The sequence below is a fragment of the Chenopodium album genome, chromosome 7 (genome assembly GCF_948465745.1).
Source record: "Chenopodium album chromosome 7, dcCheAlbu1.1, whole genome shotgun sequence".
NCBI classification, from domain to species: Eukaryota; Viridiplantae; Streptophyta; class Magnoliopsida; order Caryophyllales; family Amaranthaceae; genus Chenopodium; species Chenopodium album.
This window is the reverse complement of record NC_137840.1, coordinates 2,085,852-2,105,761: the sequence shown is the minus strand read 5'-3', so window position 1 is coordinate 2,105,761 and position 19,910 is coordinate 2,085,852. Positions and strand designations below refer to the sequence as shown.

The 19,910-nt window shown below is 33.0% G+C and overlaps 1 protein-coding gene across 2 annotated transcripts; it reads right to left on the bottom strand.

Annotated features, from left to right (window-relative positions):
- Positions 1–4,191: 4,191 nt before the first annotated feature.
- On the bottom strand, positions 4,192–19,180 carry LOC145638788 (putative serine/threonine-protein kinase CST). Of its 2 annotated transcripts, none has more exons than XM_081689818.1 (6): positions 18,544–19,180; positions 17,432–17,718; positions 6,316–6,451; positions 5,932–6,068; positions 5,484–5,607; positions 4,192–4,745 (listed from the first exon to the last, which is right to left on the bottom strand). In XM_081689818.1, the coding sequence occupies exons 1-6, from the start codon at positions 18,605–18,607 to the stop codon at positions 4,309–4,311; spliced, it is 1,185 nt and encodes a 394-aa protein (XP_081545944.1). In that variant the 5' UTR covers positions 18,608–19,180; the 3' UTR covers positions 4,192–4,308. The 2 variants fall into 2 exon arrangements, with proteins under 2 accessions (XP_081545944.1, XP_081545943.1); XM_081689817.1 differs by having other exon boundaries at positions 17,432–17,742; positions 18,544–19,046.
- Positions 19,181–19,910: the final 730 nt, after the last annotated feature.

The following is a 19,910-nucleotide window of genomic DNA, read 5'->3' as shown; positions in this document are numbered from 1 at the left end:
CACATAATCACCAAATTTCTTTGGCATATGTATGTGTCTTTTATCAGTTGGAACACCAACCTCAGGAGCAAGCACAATAGGCTCAGAAATAGGAGAACTAGGAACAGAACCAGAACCTTCTGAAGAAACAAAATGATCAGAAGAATTATTGTTTCCATCAAAGAGAGGAATATAAGTATCAGGAAGATGAACTGAAGTAGGAACACTCATAGAAGGAAATTGAATACAGGAAGCCATATCATCAGAAGTAGAGGAAGAAGTTGATTTGAAAGGAAATACATTTTCAACAAAATGCACATTTCTGCTTAACACCACCTTTCCAGTGTCCAGATCAAAAAGTTTATAACCTTTCTGAGCATAGGGATATCCCAAGAAAACACATCGCTTTGCCCTAGAAGCAAACTTATCAGCTAACTTCTGAGCAGGATAACACAAACACCCAATTACCCTCAAAGAACTATAATCTGGTCTGTGTCCCATTAACTTCTCAAAAGGACTTTTCTAATGTAAGACAGAAGAAGGAATTTTGTTCAGCAAATAAGTAGCAGCCAAAATACAATCACCCCAAAATCTAATAGGCAACCCAACATGAAACCTAAGAGCCCTAGCAATCTCAAGCAAACTCCTATGTTTCCTCTCCACCCTTCCATTTTGCTGTGGCTCACCAGGCAAACTCCTCTGCTGAACAATACCTTTGTTCAAAAACAAAGTTGTACAAAACTCCTTCAACACCTCAGTACCATTATCTGATCGGATGGTCTTAATAGAAGAACCAAAATGATTCTCAACATAAGCAATAAAACCAGTAATAATGGACTGAACCTGAGATTTATTATGAATAAGATGTGTCCAGGTTGTTCTGGTATTATCATCCAAAATGGTTAAGAAATATGTAGCACCAGAAACAGATTTATGAACATAAGGACCCCAAAGATCAATGTGAATCAGGTCAAAAGGATTTATTGCTATTGAATCAGAAGTAGAATAAGGCATCTTATGATGCTTAGCAAGAATACAAACTTCACAACTAAAATCACAAGTATTATTGCTTGGAAACAACTCAGAAACATGTTTCATTTTGCTGACAGAAAGATGACCTAGCCTAGCATGTAAAACATCAATACTAGGTTTATTTTGGCTAGAAGTAATAGTATTATTTACAGAAGACAATGACTCAGAAATATGAGACATTAAATGTGGTGCAGACCTTGAAAACTTGTATAAACCAGATGTTTTGTATCCATAGCCTTTCACTTGTTTAGTTGCTAGGTCCTGAAACAGACAAAGATCCTTTTCAAAGACAGCTAATAAGCCTGACTGTTCAAGCATTTGACCAACAGACAAAAGATTGTGTTTAAATTCAGGGATAAAAAGAACATTTGTGATGGTTATTTCTGGAGTTAAATGAACTGTGCCAGCAAATTTAACATGTTTAATAGTTCCATCAGGCAATCCTACTGAGATATGTGATTTTAAATGTTGTAAAGAAGTAAATAATGCCAAATTTGAAGCCATGTGATCAGAAGCACCAGTATCTATGATCCATGAATTTCTATCAAAATCCTTATGCATCAATTTAGCATTAAGCACAGTGGTTATACCTGCAAAATTGAGAGATGACAAAGGATCAGAAGCAACTTCTTTGTCAGATTGCATCATTTTCATGACCTGCTGATAGACTGCAGACACCACAGTAGGATCAGGACCTGCTGCAGAACCAGAATCACAAACATCCATAGGTGCTCTGCCAAGAATACCAGAACCAGAACCAGCACCAACAACCACATTCGAGGAAGCAGATCTAGTATAGCCTGAACCAGAAGTCTTCCCTTTCAAAGAAGACCACCACTCTGGATATCCAATGATCTTGAAACAATCTTGAATAGTATGACCCTTGGCTTTGGAATGATCACAAAATCTGTCATACTTCTGCCTTTTGAGATCTCTCTTCTGCTGAAATGCTTGAATATTGCCAGCATTATTACCAAAAGTATTACTAGTAGAAGAATGTTTACTAGTATTACCACGATTAACAACTAAAGCACTAGCCTCAGGAACAATAGAAGCAGCATTCAAACTGTTCTGCCTTTCAATTTGCTGTAACATATAATATGCTTTAGTAACAGTAGGCAAATCATCACTGCTCAACATATTTGTCTTTAGCCTGATCAAAAGATCTGTTCAATCCAACAAGCAATTGCATCAACTTATTTCGTTGATCAGCCTCAAAAATCTTCTTCAAAACACCACAACTACATGCCTTCAAAGCACCACAAGTACAATCAGGAAAACCTTCCAGAAATTGTAACTGATCCCAAACTTGCTTCAATTGACCATAATATTCAGCAATCGAAGCATCATTCTGCTGAATATGAGTTAAATTCCTCTTTAACTCAAAGATATGAGGAGCATTACTCTGACCAAAGCGTTCATTCAATTCCTTCCATAATTCTTGTGAAGAATTCACGAACATAAAGCTACCAACCAAATTTTTATCAATTGAATTCAAAATCCAAGACATAATCATGTAATCATTCCTCAACCACTTATGATATTCATCAGAATCAATTTCAGGCATAGGTAAAAGACCAGTAACAAATCCAATCTTATTCCTAGCTATTAACGCCATTTTTACAGCTCTACTCCAATTGAGAAAATTCGAAGAAGTAAGCAGAAGATTAACAATCTGCATACCTGGATGATCGCTGTTCGAAATGTAGTAAGGATCATTGAAATTCATGTTGTTCGATTGAGACATATTCTGAGCAAACGATCCATCAGATCCAGCCATTTCAGAAAATCTTCAGAAATTATACCAGAAAAAATCGAAATTCAGAAAATCGATTGAAGAACAGAAGAAGAATCAAGAAATAAGATCAGAAAGAAGAAGAAGATCAATCGAAATCGCAGCAAAAACGATTACGAAGCTCTGATACCATGTGAAAATGGCGATCACAAAATACTGAGGAAGAAGAAGAAATCTAAGAGAATTTAGAGAGAGAAAATATTTGGGAGAAAATCTGAAAACCCTTTCATTATGTCATAAATGAGCTCAACTACCTTACAAACTATTTATACAAGATTACTGAATAATCTAGAAGCCATAATTAACAAATTACAGCAACAAAAGCATGATAACAGAATTCTGTTATCATAACAGAATTCTGTTATGAAATGCCAGCTAAGACAAGCCAGCGTGGCAACAAGCTTAACAGGTTGAAGGTATAAATGTTGTAGTTAGGCTGTCTTTGTCGCACTAATAAAGTAATTACGTGGTTTGTTTTCACGTGTAAGCATGGATTGAACGACAAATTACATGCTTATTGATTAAATCTTTACTCCTTTGGGTTATTTGTTTGATCAACATCGATATTCGATATGCAAAGTCTAAGCCTATCTATTAAATTTTAAATAGTGACTTCCAAGATAACATAGTGTCTCTAAATTTTTATTATGCATTGGTTTTGGAAGTTGTATTTAAGTTTGATAGTGTAATGGTATATGATCTAGTCTAATACATGCACAAGTTACACAATTTAACTATTTTTTGAGGTTCATCCAAGGATAATCACCCTGATGATAAAGTTATTGAAAACGAGATATTAGTATCAAAGATAATTTGAGTACTTGAAAATAGATAAAGTCGTAACTTGAAAATGTGAGATGATGGGGATTATTTATCAAATACCCATAACAAATGAATCATCCGATACCACATGTCCACATGGAGACTTGTCAAGTGGCAACCCCCCTTGTCCATGTGGCCAAAGATAACAGTCCACGTAGATGATGGATATAGGCTGGTAAGGATAAAGGCCAATAGTGAAATAAAGCCCTTAGTCACTGATTTGGCCCATTACCTTGGTCATATTGGTGGCCTTTGTTAAAAGACCAACTCAACTAAAATTTTAAGCTTGTAGTTGAAGAACATAAGGAAAGAAGAGTAGAATATTTATACTCTTTGTAATATGCACACCCAAATTATACTTGAATACGTACTCAAATTCTTCATTCATATATAATAGTGTCTAAGTAACATATAATATTATCCATGTCAGGTTGAAACATTTTTCTCTTTTATCAAGGTAACATGACTAAAATTGTTATTAATGGCTTTACTGAGAAAACTGCCGATACATTATGGAGTTTTACCATCTAGAAAAATAAAATGTATTCCCATTTCAATTCTACTTGAGTAAAACTCTTAATTTCATTTATGGAAATCGTTCTCAAAAAAATTTCCATCACACAACCATACATGTTTTACAAACCTAATTCCTACAAGTATCGCGATTCGCCAAAGACAAGCTACTTGGTAACGGGTCTGGGTCTTGGGCTGGAGCCTCCACCTAAACCATTTTGACGTTGGGCCGGAGAAGGGTGATAACTATGGGGCCTTTTGGTCTTAGAAGAACCGGGCTTGGAGCCTTTTGGGTTCATCCTAATGGTACTTATCCTTTCTAATATTATAACGACCTCGGACATCGGTGGCCTGTTTTTTGGATCGTTTTGAAGACATCTTAATATGAGTTGGGCCAACTTGTTTGCACCTTCGGGTGGGTAATCGTCCATTCTTGGGTCAATTATCTTCTTCACTTTGGACTTTTCACTTAGCATGGGCTTGTACCAGTCCACTAAGCTTGTCTGTCCAGTGGGCCTGTTTAAGTCGTAGGCCCTAAAGCCCGTTAATATCTCCAATAATACAACTCCAAAGCCGTACACGTCACTCCTTACGTATAAGTGACCTACACAACGTAATTCAACATTAAACATCAATTATGTTTTTTCAAGAAAATTAACATGTTTAAGTTGATTATGTTGGTCCATGGTATAAAAAGACAAACAATATTGAGGCTATACTATTTCTTGAGAAACAATAATTGTGTTGTTTCTTTCCAAAAAACTAATATTTCGTCTGTCTTACTATATTCAAACTTGTTAACATTTTGTTATGAGTTATGATAAACTAAAATCATATTGTGTTAAGCATATTTCGTGTATAGCTCATGGGCCGTAGTTATGAGCCTGTATATCTTTAGGCTGTATATATACTTGTGCATGGTATTAAAGCGTCTATACTCTAAACCCTAAAATTCTGAAATTTTTTCTCTAATGGTAAAGTTTGTATCTTACAATCATGAGTTTGTGGAATCAAATTCCACTAGAGACACTTTGGGATGGAGATTCCCTTACCCTTCCCCCTACTTCCAAAATGCCTTACCCGATAACCTGAATTGAAAGGACCTATGAGAGGTTTTGATCCGATAGAAAATATCACCTCTCTCGTACAAAGGGAGGATTGTAAAACAATTATCGAATTAAGAAGTAGAAACATTATGATAATAGTATAAACTTTTTCACTAGTAAAGAAAGAAAAAGAAAACAAGGATATTGGTTAATGAGTAATGACCAGTATTGGTTAATTATGATAATAGTATTATAAACTTTATTTAGTAAAGAAAGAAGGATATTTGGTTAATTACCAGTATTAATATATTCTGGAGCAGCATAACCATACGTGCCCACAGCTTGGGTGGTGACATGAGATTTATCAACCGGTGGGCCTATTCTTGCAAGACCAAAGTCTGAAAGCTTCGCTCCAAAATTCTGAGTCAAATACACGGAACATTCAAACCATATTATTATTATTTGATTTAGTACATTTTATAATTATTAAGATCAAGATCACGAATCTAATTTCTTTCACTTTTATATATACCTTAAAATAACATTATAGCAGTAGAGGTTAAGTGTTTTTTTAAAAATTATTGGTAAATGGTAAGGAGAAGGTCCATCTTAGGGGCACTTAGAATGTGTTTGATAAGGTTCGGCCCTCCAACCCCTCTTAATTTCACGCTTAAAAGTTACGGAGTAGAAGTTAGTAAACGAGCTCTAAAAACTGGCCTATAAAAAAGGTAAATTAGTACATACCTCATCTAACAAAATGTTAGCAGCTTTGAAATCTCGATAAATAACAGTATTCTCTGATGTATGCAAGAAATCAAGGCCTCGAGCTGCGTCCAATGCTATGTTTATTCTTGTTGTCCATGATGGAGGCTCTACTTTGTCTGTACAGTATAAATAACTCTATATAAGATTTTTTTTGTTTAGTAGGCCAAATTTGCCGACAGTTTATAATCCATCCAATTTACATTTTGAATTGTTTTATATCTTAAGGCTCTGATTGATATGACATAAAACATTTTCAATGAAAAATGAGCTAAGTTTATAATAATTGAGTTTAACTAATTTCTAGAAACTTAAAGAATAGCCGTACATATGGGAAAAAAAGAAGAAGAAGAAGTGAATGCTTACTTTGAAAAAGATGGTTTTCAAGACTTCCTTTATTTAAGTGCTCATATACAAGAAGAAGCTCCTTATCTTCCCAGCAATAACCAATTAATTTCACAAGGTTTGGGTGTGAAAACTTCCCCAAGAAATTGACCTCTGTCTGCATCACCAATGAATAAACAATGTTCATGAATTAGATGTTATACAAACTGAATTTTATATACTTATATATAATGTAGAAGAACGAAATATTATCAACTACGGATTAATATATACCAAAAAAAAAAAAAAAAAAAAAAAAAAAAAAAAAAAAAAAAAATCTACTCATATTTGAAGGTCTATAATTTACAAATTCACTATATATATATAGGCCTTGTTTGGCAAATGGCTGTTAGCGGTTGACTGTTGGCTAGTTCACCTGGCTTGTTCTGAAATGTTTGGTTGTTTATTAATGGCTTTTGAAATTGACTGTTTATAAAAGTGTTTGGTAAATTAATTGTTTGTTGTTGACTGTTTATTAGATAATTTGTGGGCCAAAAGCCAACAAAAAAGCTACTCAAAGCAGCTTTTTTTATTTTGGCTTAAAAACCAGCTTTTTCGCGGACTAAAAAGCCAATTACCAAACACATTTTTTGGCTGTTTGACCACCTAAAAAAGCCAAAAGCTAACCAAAAAGCCATTAAAAAACCAATTACCAAACATGGCCATACTTTGTATGTCATTTTATTAATTTAAGATGTTACTAATCTATTAATATTTAGTTAATGGTTATTTTTTTCCATAAAAAAAAATAAATAACTGTTTTTTTGAGGAAAAAATAAATAAATAACTTAATACATAAATTGATGATATAATAATATTTAGATAACGCTTTTTTTTTTCCGTCAAAAATAAATAAATAAACTTAAATCTTATTTTTCCTATTCGACAAAATTGTAACGTCGTGCCTTAATATATTGCAGTTGGAAATGAAATTATAAGAGCAGGCGAGAATATGTATGGTAGACTGGCCTGGCGTACCAAATATATTAAGTAGTGGAGAGCACTAATTAATATATATAATGCTCCTATTACATAGTTTAATCTATATTTATATATTTATAATGTCAGAATGTTATTTAGCATGCATAATTCTTTATTAGAGGAGGCAGAGTAAGTAGCCAACGTACGATTAATATTCGTATATTTATAATGTCTGGTTGATCTATAACTACGTTACGAACGTGTTTATTTAGTTGCTTGGTTTTGGGTTTCTTGTCCTAGTTTGTCCACGACTCCTCCTCAAGACCCCAACCACCATGCACCCACAAAAAGATCGACTATCTAGCTGGCCAAATCCCGTATTAGTAAACATAATTCAGATTAACAGGCTAACTACTTTGAGAGCGATATAAATGAAAAATGTTTAGGCCATGTTTAGTTAACCTTATTTTTAATCAAATCTGATACATATACAATTGTGACTTAGCTCATCTATGTTTGGTGAATGACGACACCATATTAGAATCACCCCTATATTAAATCTCTATGAAATACAAGTACATAAAGATCTAGTCCGATACAAAAGTATTATACTAGTATAAGTTTCGACCCGAGGTCTCTAGCCTAGAAGTAGAATGGGCCAATGTAGTCATTGCTCCAAATCTCCAATCTCTGCCTTCTATATTAGTATTTGATATCCACCATATACAATTATTCACCTTGAATAATGTTGGACAACTTGTCCCGAAAGCAATGCTAGAAATGTGCAGTGTATATTCTAAACTAACTAGTGTTGCACTAATATGTATGAAACACTACTACTTTGTATTATTAGTTGGCCCTTTGACTTTCTCATTCAAAAAATGAAATGATAATTGTAAGTCCACTAATACAAGAGTGTACCACGTCCACTAGCACCGTAGAGAACGACATTTTGACTAGTATGAGAGGAAAGTCAGTCCACTTAGCTACATTTTCAAGCATATATATGTGACTAAATGCTTTAATTTTTGCTGAAATTTCAAACTAACTTCATTCCTTTGGAATCCTTTCCACTCTTAGTATGGAATAGTGGAATACAATTAAAAAATGATGTTAAATCTAGATTGGTGATAACTAATAGTAGAATGAGCATGGGTCGGGTACCCGTACCGTTAAAACTATCGATTCGGGTACTCGATAACCAATAATACTAAAAATGATATCCATTACCCGAATCAATAAGTTTTTTAGGATCGGTTATTGGGTATCCAATATGATATCCAATAATGAAAATTTAGACTTTATAATATAGTTATTATGATATCATCATTCAACACTAATCAACAATAATACGACATGACCATGACCAGATTACTAATAATTACTAATCATTTAAATTATGAAATGATTATGAAGTAAAGTAAGAATTTAGATTTTGGATAAATAGAATAGTAGAAAAAAAAAAAATTTGCTTATCGAATCGGGTAACCATTAATTTTAGAATGATACCCAATAATCGTACTCGATAACAAATTATGGTTATCGGAACGGATACCCTAATTTTCGGTTCGATTACGGTTCGGGTTTTCGGATAATTTTGCTCAGCCTGATCTAATACAAGTAACTAATAAGGCTAACAATTGCCAGTATGACAAAGATTTTTTTTAAAAAAAAAATATTTCGTAATATGTACTACCTCCGTTACAGGTTATATGCAATGATTAGACGTTTTTCCTCTTTGCTTTATGTCAAATCGTTGCACATAACTTGTAACGGAGGTAGTATTAATTTGTAATTGAGGTAGTATTAATGTTTATTGTTGTTCACCCTTTAGTTCTTTTGTTTTTTAATGTACTCTCTATATATGAAAAATTGTCATGGTTGACTAATCAAAATTATTGACATATAGTAAAAGGATTACATTAGACATTGATGCTCGCTTGAACTTAATAAGAAATCAATTTTAATCAACTAAATTTTTACAAAAATAAAATAAAATTGATCAATCTAAGGGTGTGTTCAGCTTAATTTCAGTTCATTTCAGTTTAGTTCAGTTTAGCTCCTATCAGTTCAGTTCTCAATATCCTTTTCTCATAAACAATTCATTTCAGTTCAGTTTAGTTTAGTTCAGCCCTAATCAATTCAATTCAGTTCAATTTAGTTGTATTCATTAAATTGGAACAAACCCTAAGGCTACATTTGATTTGCCTTACTTATTAAGCAAATAAGTGTTACTTTAGAACATTTGGACTAAAGCAAACCAATGAAATTAGAGTAGAACATACTATATCATTTGTCTAATCCTCCTATTATTTTCTTGGCAACTAAAGAACCTTGTGTTGCTGGTAAGAGAAGCAAATATTATTGAACTATTCAACACATGAAAGTATTGTTGACAACTTCAAATTGACAAATTCATTAGTTTCACACTGTAGTGCAACTGGCTACTTCGTTTTTAGGTTGGCAGGGTGATTGTTTTGTCATTTTGTGAACTCAGTTTAACGATTTGCACGTTTTTTATGTTGAAAGATTTTGAGGAAATCTTGAACAGTTGATTTCAAGCTACATAACGAGAACCGATGAGAAATGACATACTTTCTAAATAATTATTTCATTGTTAAGAGTTAATTAATTTAGTCAAGGTGTGAATGTCCACACTCCAATTTCTTCATTGCATTTAATGTAGTAGCCAACTCTAATTGCCACCCTCTAAGGTTATAGCCCACAATGTAATAGTGGTTCTTACTACTATAAATAGCCATGTAATTTCACTTGTATGATGCACAAAATATTACCAAGAGTAATACATAAAAGTAGTAATACTTCTCTTATTACCTTCTTCTCTTAATCCTCTAATTTCTATATATTTCATAACACGTTATCAGCACCATCTTCAATCAGGTATACTTATACCGATTATCCAATTTTTACAAAGATTCAATTTCCTTCACGAAATATATTTTGAGGAGTATGCTCTATAGTTGCCCATATGGGATCCTCTATACCAGAAACTCATAATATATTTCTCCACAAAATTACTCTACATAATTAGCCATGTTGATAAAAATGAGGATATCAATACATACCTTATTTATGATATTTAGTTTAGTAACTCTCATGCATGGTTATAGAAAGTAATATATAATTACTTTTGCATGTAAAAATATTTGTTGTATGCATGTTAATAGAGTAAATTTCATGGTCACACAAATCATGTTCATACTTACTTACTTGTGCATAATTACTAAAATGAAAAAAAAAATGATGCAGCCTTTATATTTATTTAATTTTTAGATTACACACTTTTATGTTTCTTTCAGTTTTTCGAACCCTTGACCTCATGAATAGATTAGGGTTCTCGGACCACTACGGCTTGCATCCCAGTGTGATACTTATTTACGTTTGTAAATATTTATAGTTTGATTACGATTATTTTACCAGTCTACTAGAACATTGTATGATATTTTTACAGTAGTGTAAAGCTGAAACGGATAATTTACCCCCCTATAAAAGGCGGATTACACCCCCTTATTTCACCATACAAACCTTATCCCCTCCTTAAACTTTACCCAAATTATCTCCTCTTCTTCTTCCTCTATTTACACCGGTCACACACCATGTTCCCCGTCGACAACCGACAACCACCACACCCCTTTACCTTTGAAGAAGATTTAAGGAAATTAAAACTATATTTAGTTTTAATTATGGCCCTAGTAGTTTTATTAATGGCAATGATGATTTTCATCATTTTACATAAGTAGCGCTCGGTTTTTCGACAAAGGGAATTCATGCATGTAATCTCCGTAGTACTTCAAGTTTTTTTGTCTTCTAGGTAGATTATAAGTGCATTTTGTTATAATAAATGTTCCTTTTGTCTTATCATTAATGTATGTCATTAATATTATTATTATTATTATTGTTGTTGTTGTTGTTGTCGGTGATATAGTAATAGTAGTAGTATTTATTGTTATTGTTATTATTATCATTGTTATTGTTATATTTGTTGTTGTCGTTGTTTACCTAAAGTAATTATCATGTTTAATTTTAGCTTAACTTTATGTAAATCATAATAATAACCCAAGGGGGAGAAGCAAATATGTTTTAAATGGATTATTATTATGATTACAATTTGATTACTTTAATTATCACTTGCTTAATTGGCTTAATAATAATTACCTATTTGATTGTAGTTAAAATGGGAGACTTGATGAAAAGACAATTTGACGTATTAGACTTGTCCGGACATAATTATCTTGAATGGACAGTTGATGCCCAAATGAATTTGAAGGCTCAGGGATTGGAACATACAATCAAAGAAATTACCATCCCAGGAAACGAAAAAGATGCCCCTGCTCAAGTTAAAGTTCCAACTGATCAAGAGAAAGCAAAAGCTATAGTTCTCTTAAGGCATCATTTACATAACAGTTTGAAAACTGAGTATTTAATGGTGGAAAATCCCAGAGAACTATGGGATAGCTTGAAAGGAAGATATGACCACCATAAAAGGGTACTCCTTCCTTCAGCACAATTTGAGTGGACAAACCTGAGATTTCAGGACTTTAAATCTGTCAGTGATTATAATTCATCACTATATAAAATCGTATCAATATTGAGATATTGTGATCAACCAGTCACTGAAGTGCAAATGATAGAGAAAACACTCTCTACATTCCATGCTAACAACATTGTATTGCAACAGCAATACCGTGAAAGAGGTTTTGCAAAATATTCTGAGCTTATTTCTACATTATTGGTTGCTGAAAAGAATAATGATCTTCTGTTGAAGAATCACAACCTAAGACCAACTGGGTCTCAAGCATTCAATGAAACAAATGCTGTAGAAAGCTCAAATCCACCCGAGACAAATGTTGCTCATAGAGGTGGACGTGGAAAATATAATAATCGTGGCAGAGGTCGTGGAAATTTCCGCGGACGTGGCCATGGACGTGGTTATGGCCGTGGTAGAGGCCAATTTCCCCCTAGAAACAACACTCAAAGGGGGCATCAACAAGGAAACAAAAATCAAGCCATCACAAAAGGAAAAGACACATGTTATAGATGTGGCATGACTGGACATTGGGGACGTACTTGTCGTACGGCCAAACATCTGGTAGAACTATACCAGGCTTCCATTAAAGGGAAAGAAAAACATGCCGAAACAAATTATGTTAATGAAGAAAATGTCCCTGGAATTAGCCTTGATGTGTCTGATTTCCACATAGACAATGGTGAAGCTGGTGGTGAATTTATCTTTGGAGAGAATAATCATGTTTAGATAATTCATCAATTACTATGATATGTATTATGTTTTCATTATGTACTTTTCTTGTATGTTTTTTTTTTTCATGTTCAAGTTATGTACTTTTAATTTTTCATCATTAATAAAGTAAGTCCAGTTAAATTATCTTAAACTAATCTTATACTTATTATTTTATGAAGATATGGATCTGCCCGAAGTTGGTTCCAAATTTCAATGCCTTTTGGACAGTGGAACAACACACACTATTCTGAAGGATAGAAAATATTTTTTAAAGTTAAGATTGTTTCAAGCAAATGTTAATACCATTTCTGGGTCAGCCAAGCTAATAGAAGGTTCTGGAAAAGCTTGCATAATACTCCCAAATGGAACAAAATTAATCATTAATGACGCTTTATATTCGAGTAAATCTCGAAGAAATCTTATAAGTTTTAAAGATGTGCGTCAAAATGGTTTTCATTTAGAAACAATGATAGTGGATCAAAAGGAATATTTATGCCTCACGGCAGAAAAACATGGCAAGAAACATGTGTATGAGAAATTGCCAGCATATTCTTCAGGATTATATCATATAGATATACGACCAGTTGAAATAAATTCGATATCTAACCAGAAGTTAGATAATAAGAATCTGCTAAATTTATGGCATGATCGTTTGGGTCATCCTGGTACAGGAATGATGCACAAGATTATAGCAAATTCAGTAGGACATTCAATTAGGAATGTTAAAATCCCTCGATCAGATGAATTAACATGCTCTGCATGTTCACTTGGCAAATTAATAATAAGGCCATCTATGAACAAAATTGCTACTGAATCTCCAACATTTTTAGAGAGGATTCAAGGAGACATTTGTGGACCAATTAATCCTGCATGTGGACCATTCCGATATTTTATGGTATTAATTGATGCCTCAACTCGATGGTCACATGTAAGTCTCTTATCCAGTAGAAATGTTGCTTTTGCAAAACTCCTTGCTCAAATTATTAAACTAAGAGCACAATTTCCAGACCATACAATAAAAAGAATAAGGCTTGACAATGCAGGGGAATTTACATCCCAAACATTTAATGATTATTGTATGTCGATTGGAATTGTTGTAGAACATCCAGTAGCTCATGTTCATACACAAAATGGACTTGCTGAGTCATTAATTAAGAGACTACAATTGATTGCAAGGCCATTATTGATGAGATCAAAATTGCCTTCATCTGCTTGGGGTCATGCCATAATACATGCGGCAACGCTAATTAGGTTGAGACCAACTGCTTATCATAAGTTCTCACCACTACAATTAGTTTTTGGTCGAGAACCTAATGTCTCACATCTAAAAAATTTTTGGTTGTGCGGTGTATGTTCCTATTGCTCCACCCCAACGAACAAAGATGGGTCCACAAAGAAGGCTGGGAATTTATGTTGGGTTTGAATCACCCTCCATAATTAAATATCTTGAACCAATGACCGGTGATTTATTTACGGCCAGATTTGCCGACTGTCATTTCAATGAGACAGTATTCCCAGCCTTAGGGGGAGAGAAAGTGGACCCACGAAAGAAAGAAATAGAAATCATTTGGAATGCAACACAATTGTCAATGTTTGATCCACGAACAAATATGTGTGAACAAGAAGTTCAGAAAATTGTTCATTTACAAAGCATTGCAAATCAGCTGCCTGATGCATTTATAGATGCAAAGAAAGTGACAAAATCACATATACCAGCTGAAAATGCCCCTGCACGAATTGAAATTCCATCTGGTGATAAGATCATTGAAAATGAATCTCTAGCACGCCGAAAGCGTGGAAGACCACTTGGTTCAAAAGACTCTAAACCAAGAAAATTAAAAAGACCTGATGAGATCGACAATATTCCCCTTACAGAAGGTCAAGAAAGACAAAGTACAGATAAGAATAGAGAAAAAGATGATAATCCGAAAGGGGATGAACAAGATGACCATAACATCGATAACAATGAAACTTCAATAAATTTTGTTTCTACCAGGAATTATTGGAATAGAAATGATGTTATCGTAAATGAAATATTTGCATATTCCATTGCAATTGAAATGGCATCTGACGAAAATGATAGTGAACCAAGAACAGTGGAAGAATGTCGTTGCAGGCATGATTGGCCAAAATGGAAAGAGGCAATGCAGACAGAGTTAAAGTCACTCGAAAAACGAGAAGTGTTTGGAAAAATAACCCTTCCACCAGAAGGTGTAAAGCCAGTTGGATACAAGTGGGTATTTGTGAGAAAACGAAATGAGAAAAATGAAATTGTAAGATATAAGGCAAGACTTGTAGCCCAAGGTTTTTCTCAAATTCCAGGGATTGATTATGAGGAGACATATTCTCCCGTAGTTGATGCAACTACGTTAAGATTTCTGGTAAGCTTGACAGTCTCAGAAGGACTAAAGATGCGATTAATGGATGTAGTAACCGCATATTTATATGGGTCACTCGATACAGATATTTATATGAAAGTCCCAGATGGATTAAAATTACCAGAAAACCACAAGCCTAGACATTTACTTTCCATAAAATTAAAAAGGTCACTTTATGGATTGAAACAGTCTGGGAGGATGTGGTATAATCGTCTTAGTGAATACCTTATGAAAGAAGGGTTCAAGAATAATCAAATCAGTCCTTGTGTTTTCATTAAGAGATCACAATCAGGGTTTGCAATTGTTGCAGTTTATGTTGATGACTTGAATATCATTGGAACCCCAAATGAACTTGAAAGAACTGCAAAATACTTGATGAAAGAATTTGAGATGAAAGACCTTGGACAAACTAAATTTTGTCTTGGATTGCAAATTGAGCACTTAAACAATGGTATTTTTGTCCATCAGTCTAACTACACCGAAAGAGTGTTAAAACGTTTTTCATGGACAAAGCGACCCCAACAAACACCCCGATGATTGTTCGGTCTTTGACTATGAAATATGATCCATTTAGACCTCGAGAGGAAAACGAGGATGTCCTTGGTCCTGAAGTACCATATCTAAGTGCAATTGGGGCTCTAATGTATCTAGCTAACAATACTAGACTAGACATAGCTTTTTCTGTGAATTTGTTAGCCAGGTTTAGCAACGCACCAACGAAGAGACACTGGAAAGAAGTAAGACACTTACTACGATATCTACGAGGAACAAAAGATCTTGGTTTGTTTTATCAATCAAGGAAAGATGCCACCCTCATCGGATATGCAGATGCTGGATATCTATCAGACCCACAAAACGCCAAGTCACAAACTGGATATCTGTTCACCTATGGTGGAACTGCAATTTCTTGGAAATCAACAAAGCAAACCTTAACTGCGACATCATCAAATCATGCTGAGTTGATTGCCCTTTATGAAGCAGGACGTGAGTGTGTATGGCTAAGGTCAATGATCGGCAATATCCAAGAAGAATGTGGGATGAAAGAAGTAACTGAAAGTCCAACCATCATTTACGAAGATAATACTGCATGTATCGCACAAGTAACTGAAGGATATATTAAAGGTGATAGGACTAAACATATATCCCCAAAACTGTTCTTTACACACGATTTGCAGAAGGAAGGGAAGATAAATGTCCAACAGATCCAATCATCTGATAATCTTGCAGACTTGTTTACAAAGTCCCTACCTTCGAAGAGTGTTGAGCGGTTGGTCCACAAGATTGGGATGCGTTGTCTTCATAAACTATGTTAAAATCAGGGGGAGCATTATATGCACTGCACTCTTTTTCCCTTCGATCAGGTTTTTATCCCAATGGGTTTTTCCTGACAAGGTTTTTAATGAGGCAGTACACTAAAGCATATAGTTATATATTGTTGTACTCTTTTCCCTTAGCTATGGCTTTTATCCTAAAGGGTTTTACCTAGCAAGGTTTTAACGAGGCAACATATACCCTATTCTGTATGGACATTCAAGAAGGAGTGTTAAGAGTTAATTAATTTAGTCAAGGTGTGAATGTCCACACTCCAATTTCTTCATTGCATTTAATGTAGTAGCCAACTCTAATTGCCACCCTCTAAGGTTATAGCCCACAATGTAATAGTGGTTCTTACTACTATAAATAGCCATGTAATTTCACTTGTATGATGCACAAAATATTACCAAGAGTAATACATAAAAGTAGTAATACTTCTCTTATTACCTTCTTCTCTTAATCCTCTAATTTCTATATATTTCATAACATTCATATAATTAACTATTTTTTTTTAGTTCATATAATGTATTTGAATTTTAATGTCCAGTGTTCATTTTACGAAAATGTGTGAAATATTTTACATGTGGAGTAATAAACTACTTTCTCTGCCCCTTAATACAATGTCTCTTTTTCTTTATTATGTGAGGAATAAATGCTCAAAAGAGACATTGTATTAAGGGACGGAGGGAGTACTAATTACAGAAAAGTGGTATGTTTAGTGTTTTATAACTGAGGAAATTCCATGTAATTATGTATTAGCGATGATTATAGGAAAATTGATTAGAGGAATAGTATTTATTGTAAAATATACAAGTTGAGAATAATCCAATAAGTATTTCACTAAGACACTTTTTAGTTCATCTTGTTTCCACTTATGTGAAGTTAAAAAGAAGGTGAGATTTACGTAGGGTTATTCAAGTTCAATTTACAACTAAAACAATTTCTAATAATAAGATGTAATATATATATTTTGAAGTTAAAAACAAGGTAAGATAAGTGCAAATTAAATAAGTTAAATAGGTATATAGAACTAATGCTTATAGTACAATAGTACAACATTTGATGTTACTTGTAAATAAGAAAAGACGGTCAAAATTCAAACAAATGAGAAGTAGATTTAGTACTTTCTATAGACTATAGTTGTAGAAGAGTGTTTTTTTCCATTTTGATTCAAAATTTCCACACTTTAAAAAAAAAGGGACAAAAAGAAGAAATGAAAACTTACCTTCCATTCTTTTAGACCTTGTGCACTATCAGCATTGCATTTCTTGACTGCAACAGGAATACCAACACCAACTTTAGAAGGTGCCAATGTTGTTTTATCAATCCATCCTTTGTACACCCTCCCAAACCCTCCTTCACCTAACACGGAATCCGGTCTAAAGTTCCTTGTTGCGCTTTTTAATTCTGTAAATGTGTATATTTTCAAGTCTGGTTTTATAATTCGTCCTACCACCGGTCCATGTACTCTTGCTCCACCTCCAACACCATTAACGTTGTTACGCATCATACCTGGCTGGTTAAAGTTGTTGAACTCTACATGATCACATATACAAAGTAAAGTTCATGTAAGTTTTAGATACGGTTAAACTATATATGTGAGTATTTTATCATATAAATATTACAGGGATATTTAGTGTAAAATGTTTCAAATAAAAAAGGTCATTCAAGGTTTTTTTTTTTTTTTTTTTTTTTTTTTTTTATCACCAAAAGATTCACTATGATTATTATGAAAAATTGTCTTGTGAAACAAATTAAAATTCATAACAATAATCACCAAGTTTAAGAAAATTATAAAAACTTAACATGTATGAGTACAGGAAAAACATTAATGCTTCCACCTACAAAATATCTTATTTCAAAATACCAACGTCCACAAAAACTTCAAGGCAAACCAATCAATCATAAAAATAAAAAAGAAAAATAGTGATTTCCAATCATTGGAAATAGGTAAGCCACCATTTTTGACAAAGCCCATACTTAATGATTTTATGAACATATGCACAACATTTTAATATTCATATATTTACATAATCAAAGCTCAAAAGTTACATAAATTATTGATAAATTTGTTTAAATTCCTTTTAATGGTTTAGAAACTAAGGATTAAACTACCACTTATGTCATTTTATCAACATGTTAATATATAAATCATCTTTTTTTTTTTTTCTTTTTTTTTGGGGGGGTCAACTACACTAAAATCTCATATCATGTAATTGATGATCTTAAAAAAAAAAATGTACCAATTGAAACCAGAGAAAAACAAGAATACAAATAACCAAATTAAAGAAAAAGATATTTAAAGTAATACATGTATTAATTAATGTATATACTAACCTCGAGGATTATTAATAATGGGATTGCTAACTTCTTCTTTAGATCCCCATAAGCAATTCCCCATCTTTGTTTCTTCAAAGATACGGCGAAAATAGCAACTTTAATTAACCAAAATATCGACTTCTTGTAATTATTTTCCTATAATAATACAAGAGTAATGCTCCCCCAAAATCTGATACTAATACTTAAACAAACAAAAAAAAAAAAAAAAAAAAGGAAGCAGAAAAGAAGCAGCAAAAATGAGAAAACTTTACGTTTTGAATATTCGAGGTTCTTTCCTAATATTGATAAAGTCTTCTTTATAATTTTCTTTAATTTACAAATAAAACAAGAACAAGCTTTATTTAATATATGGACTTGTTTTGAGTTTAGATTATAAAGGGAGAGAGAAAATATTGGGGACTTGAAAAAAATTAAGGAGAAGACGTGGAATATAAACAGTTTAAGTGTTGTTGGAGAAGAAGGAGAAGAACAATTATTACTAAGTCAACGAATTTGGTTAGCAAGACAATAAAATAAGCTTAGCCCGTTTCAATTGTTGGCACCATATTTTAATATTTCGTAAATATTACTGTATAATGTGTGGACTTGTTTTTATTATACTCGGTACCATTCCTCATCTTGTTCATTTATTAACTAGACTCCGTAATAAGGATGAACTTAAGCCGTGTTAGGCACTTCGTAAAAGGAATTTGCTAAACTAGAAGGTAGACCAAGTAAATTAGTAGTTTGACCATTATTCGAAGCAGCTAGTCAAACTTTTTGGTAAATAAATAGCGGTTCCCTTTAGTGAGCGGTTTGGCCTTTGTTAAGCCGGTATATATTGTGTTGTATTTAGTTGGTTAACGGGTTAAGCATGGTGCATCCGGATTTTTTTTAAAAAAAGGCGAAATAAACATTTAGTTGTTCAGTAAAAAACATATAGTTGTTTTATAAAGAACACATAGCTATTTTATAAAGAACATCTAGTTTTATATGTTTTTTTTGTAAATCTAAAAAACATTTGTAATATTAGTAAAGAACATGATAATATTAAAGAACATTATTCATATAGTAAATGTACATTTGGTATAAATGTTCATGTATGCATATAAAAAAAGTACATTTTATTGTATTATAATGTACATTCTATTATATTCTAATGAACATATATGTTATAATGTTGGTTACATGTTTAATGTACATTGTATTATTTGCATCATGTAAGTATATGAAAAAAGAACATTTTACTGTATTTTAATGTACATTGTATTATTTGAATCTACAACTTTTTCTAAAATTGTCTATTTGCTTGCTTTCTTCTTCAAAAATGGAATAATCGGACGATCTTCTTCAAGAACTTCATTTTATTTCTCATTGTAACAACA

Excerpts from the sequence above, each read along its gene's own strand:
- LOC145638788 (XM_081689817.1), bottom strand. The coding sequence starts at position 18,607 with ATGGGGAATTGCTTATGGGGATCTAAAGAAGAAGTTAGCAATCCCATT. Across the intron at positions 6,452-17,431 it reads AAGGTCTAAAAGAATGGAAG|ACAGAGGTCAATTTCTTGGG; the intron begins GTAAGTTTTCAT and ends TTGGTGATGCAG. Across the intron at positions 6,069-6,315 it reads TGAAAACCATCTTTTTCAAA|ACAAAGTAGAGCCTCCATCA; the intron begins GTAAGCATTCAC and ends TATACTGTACAG.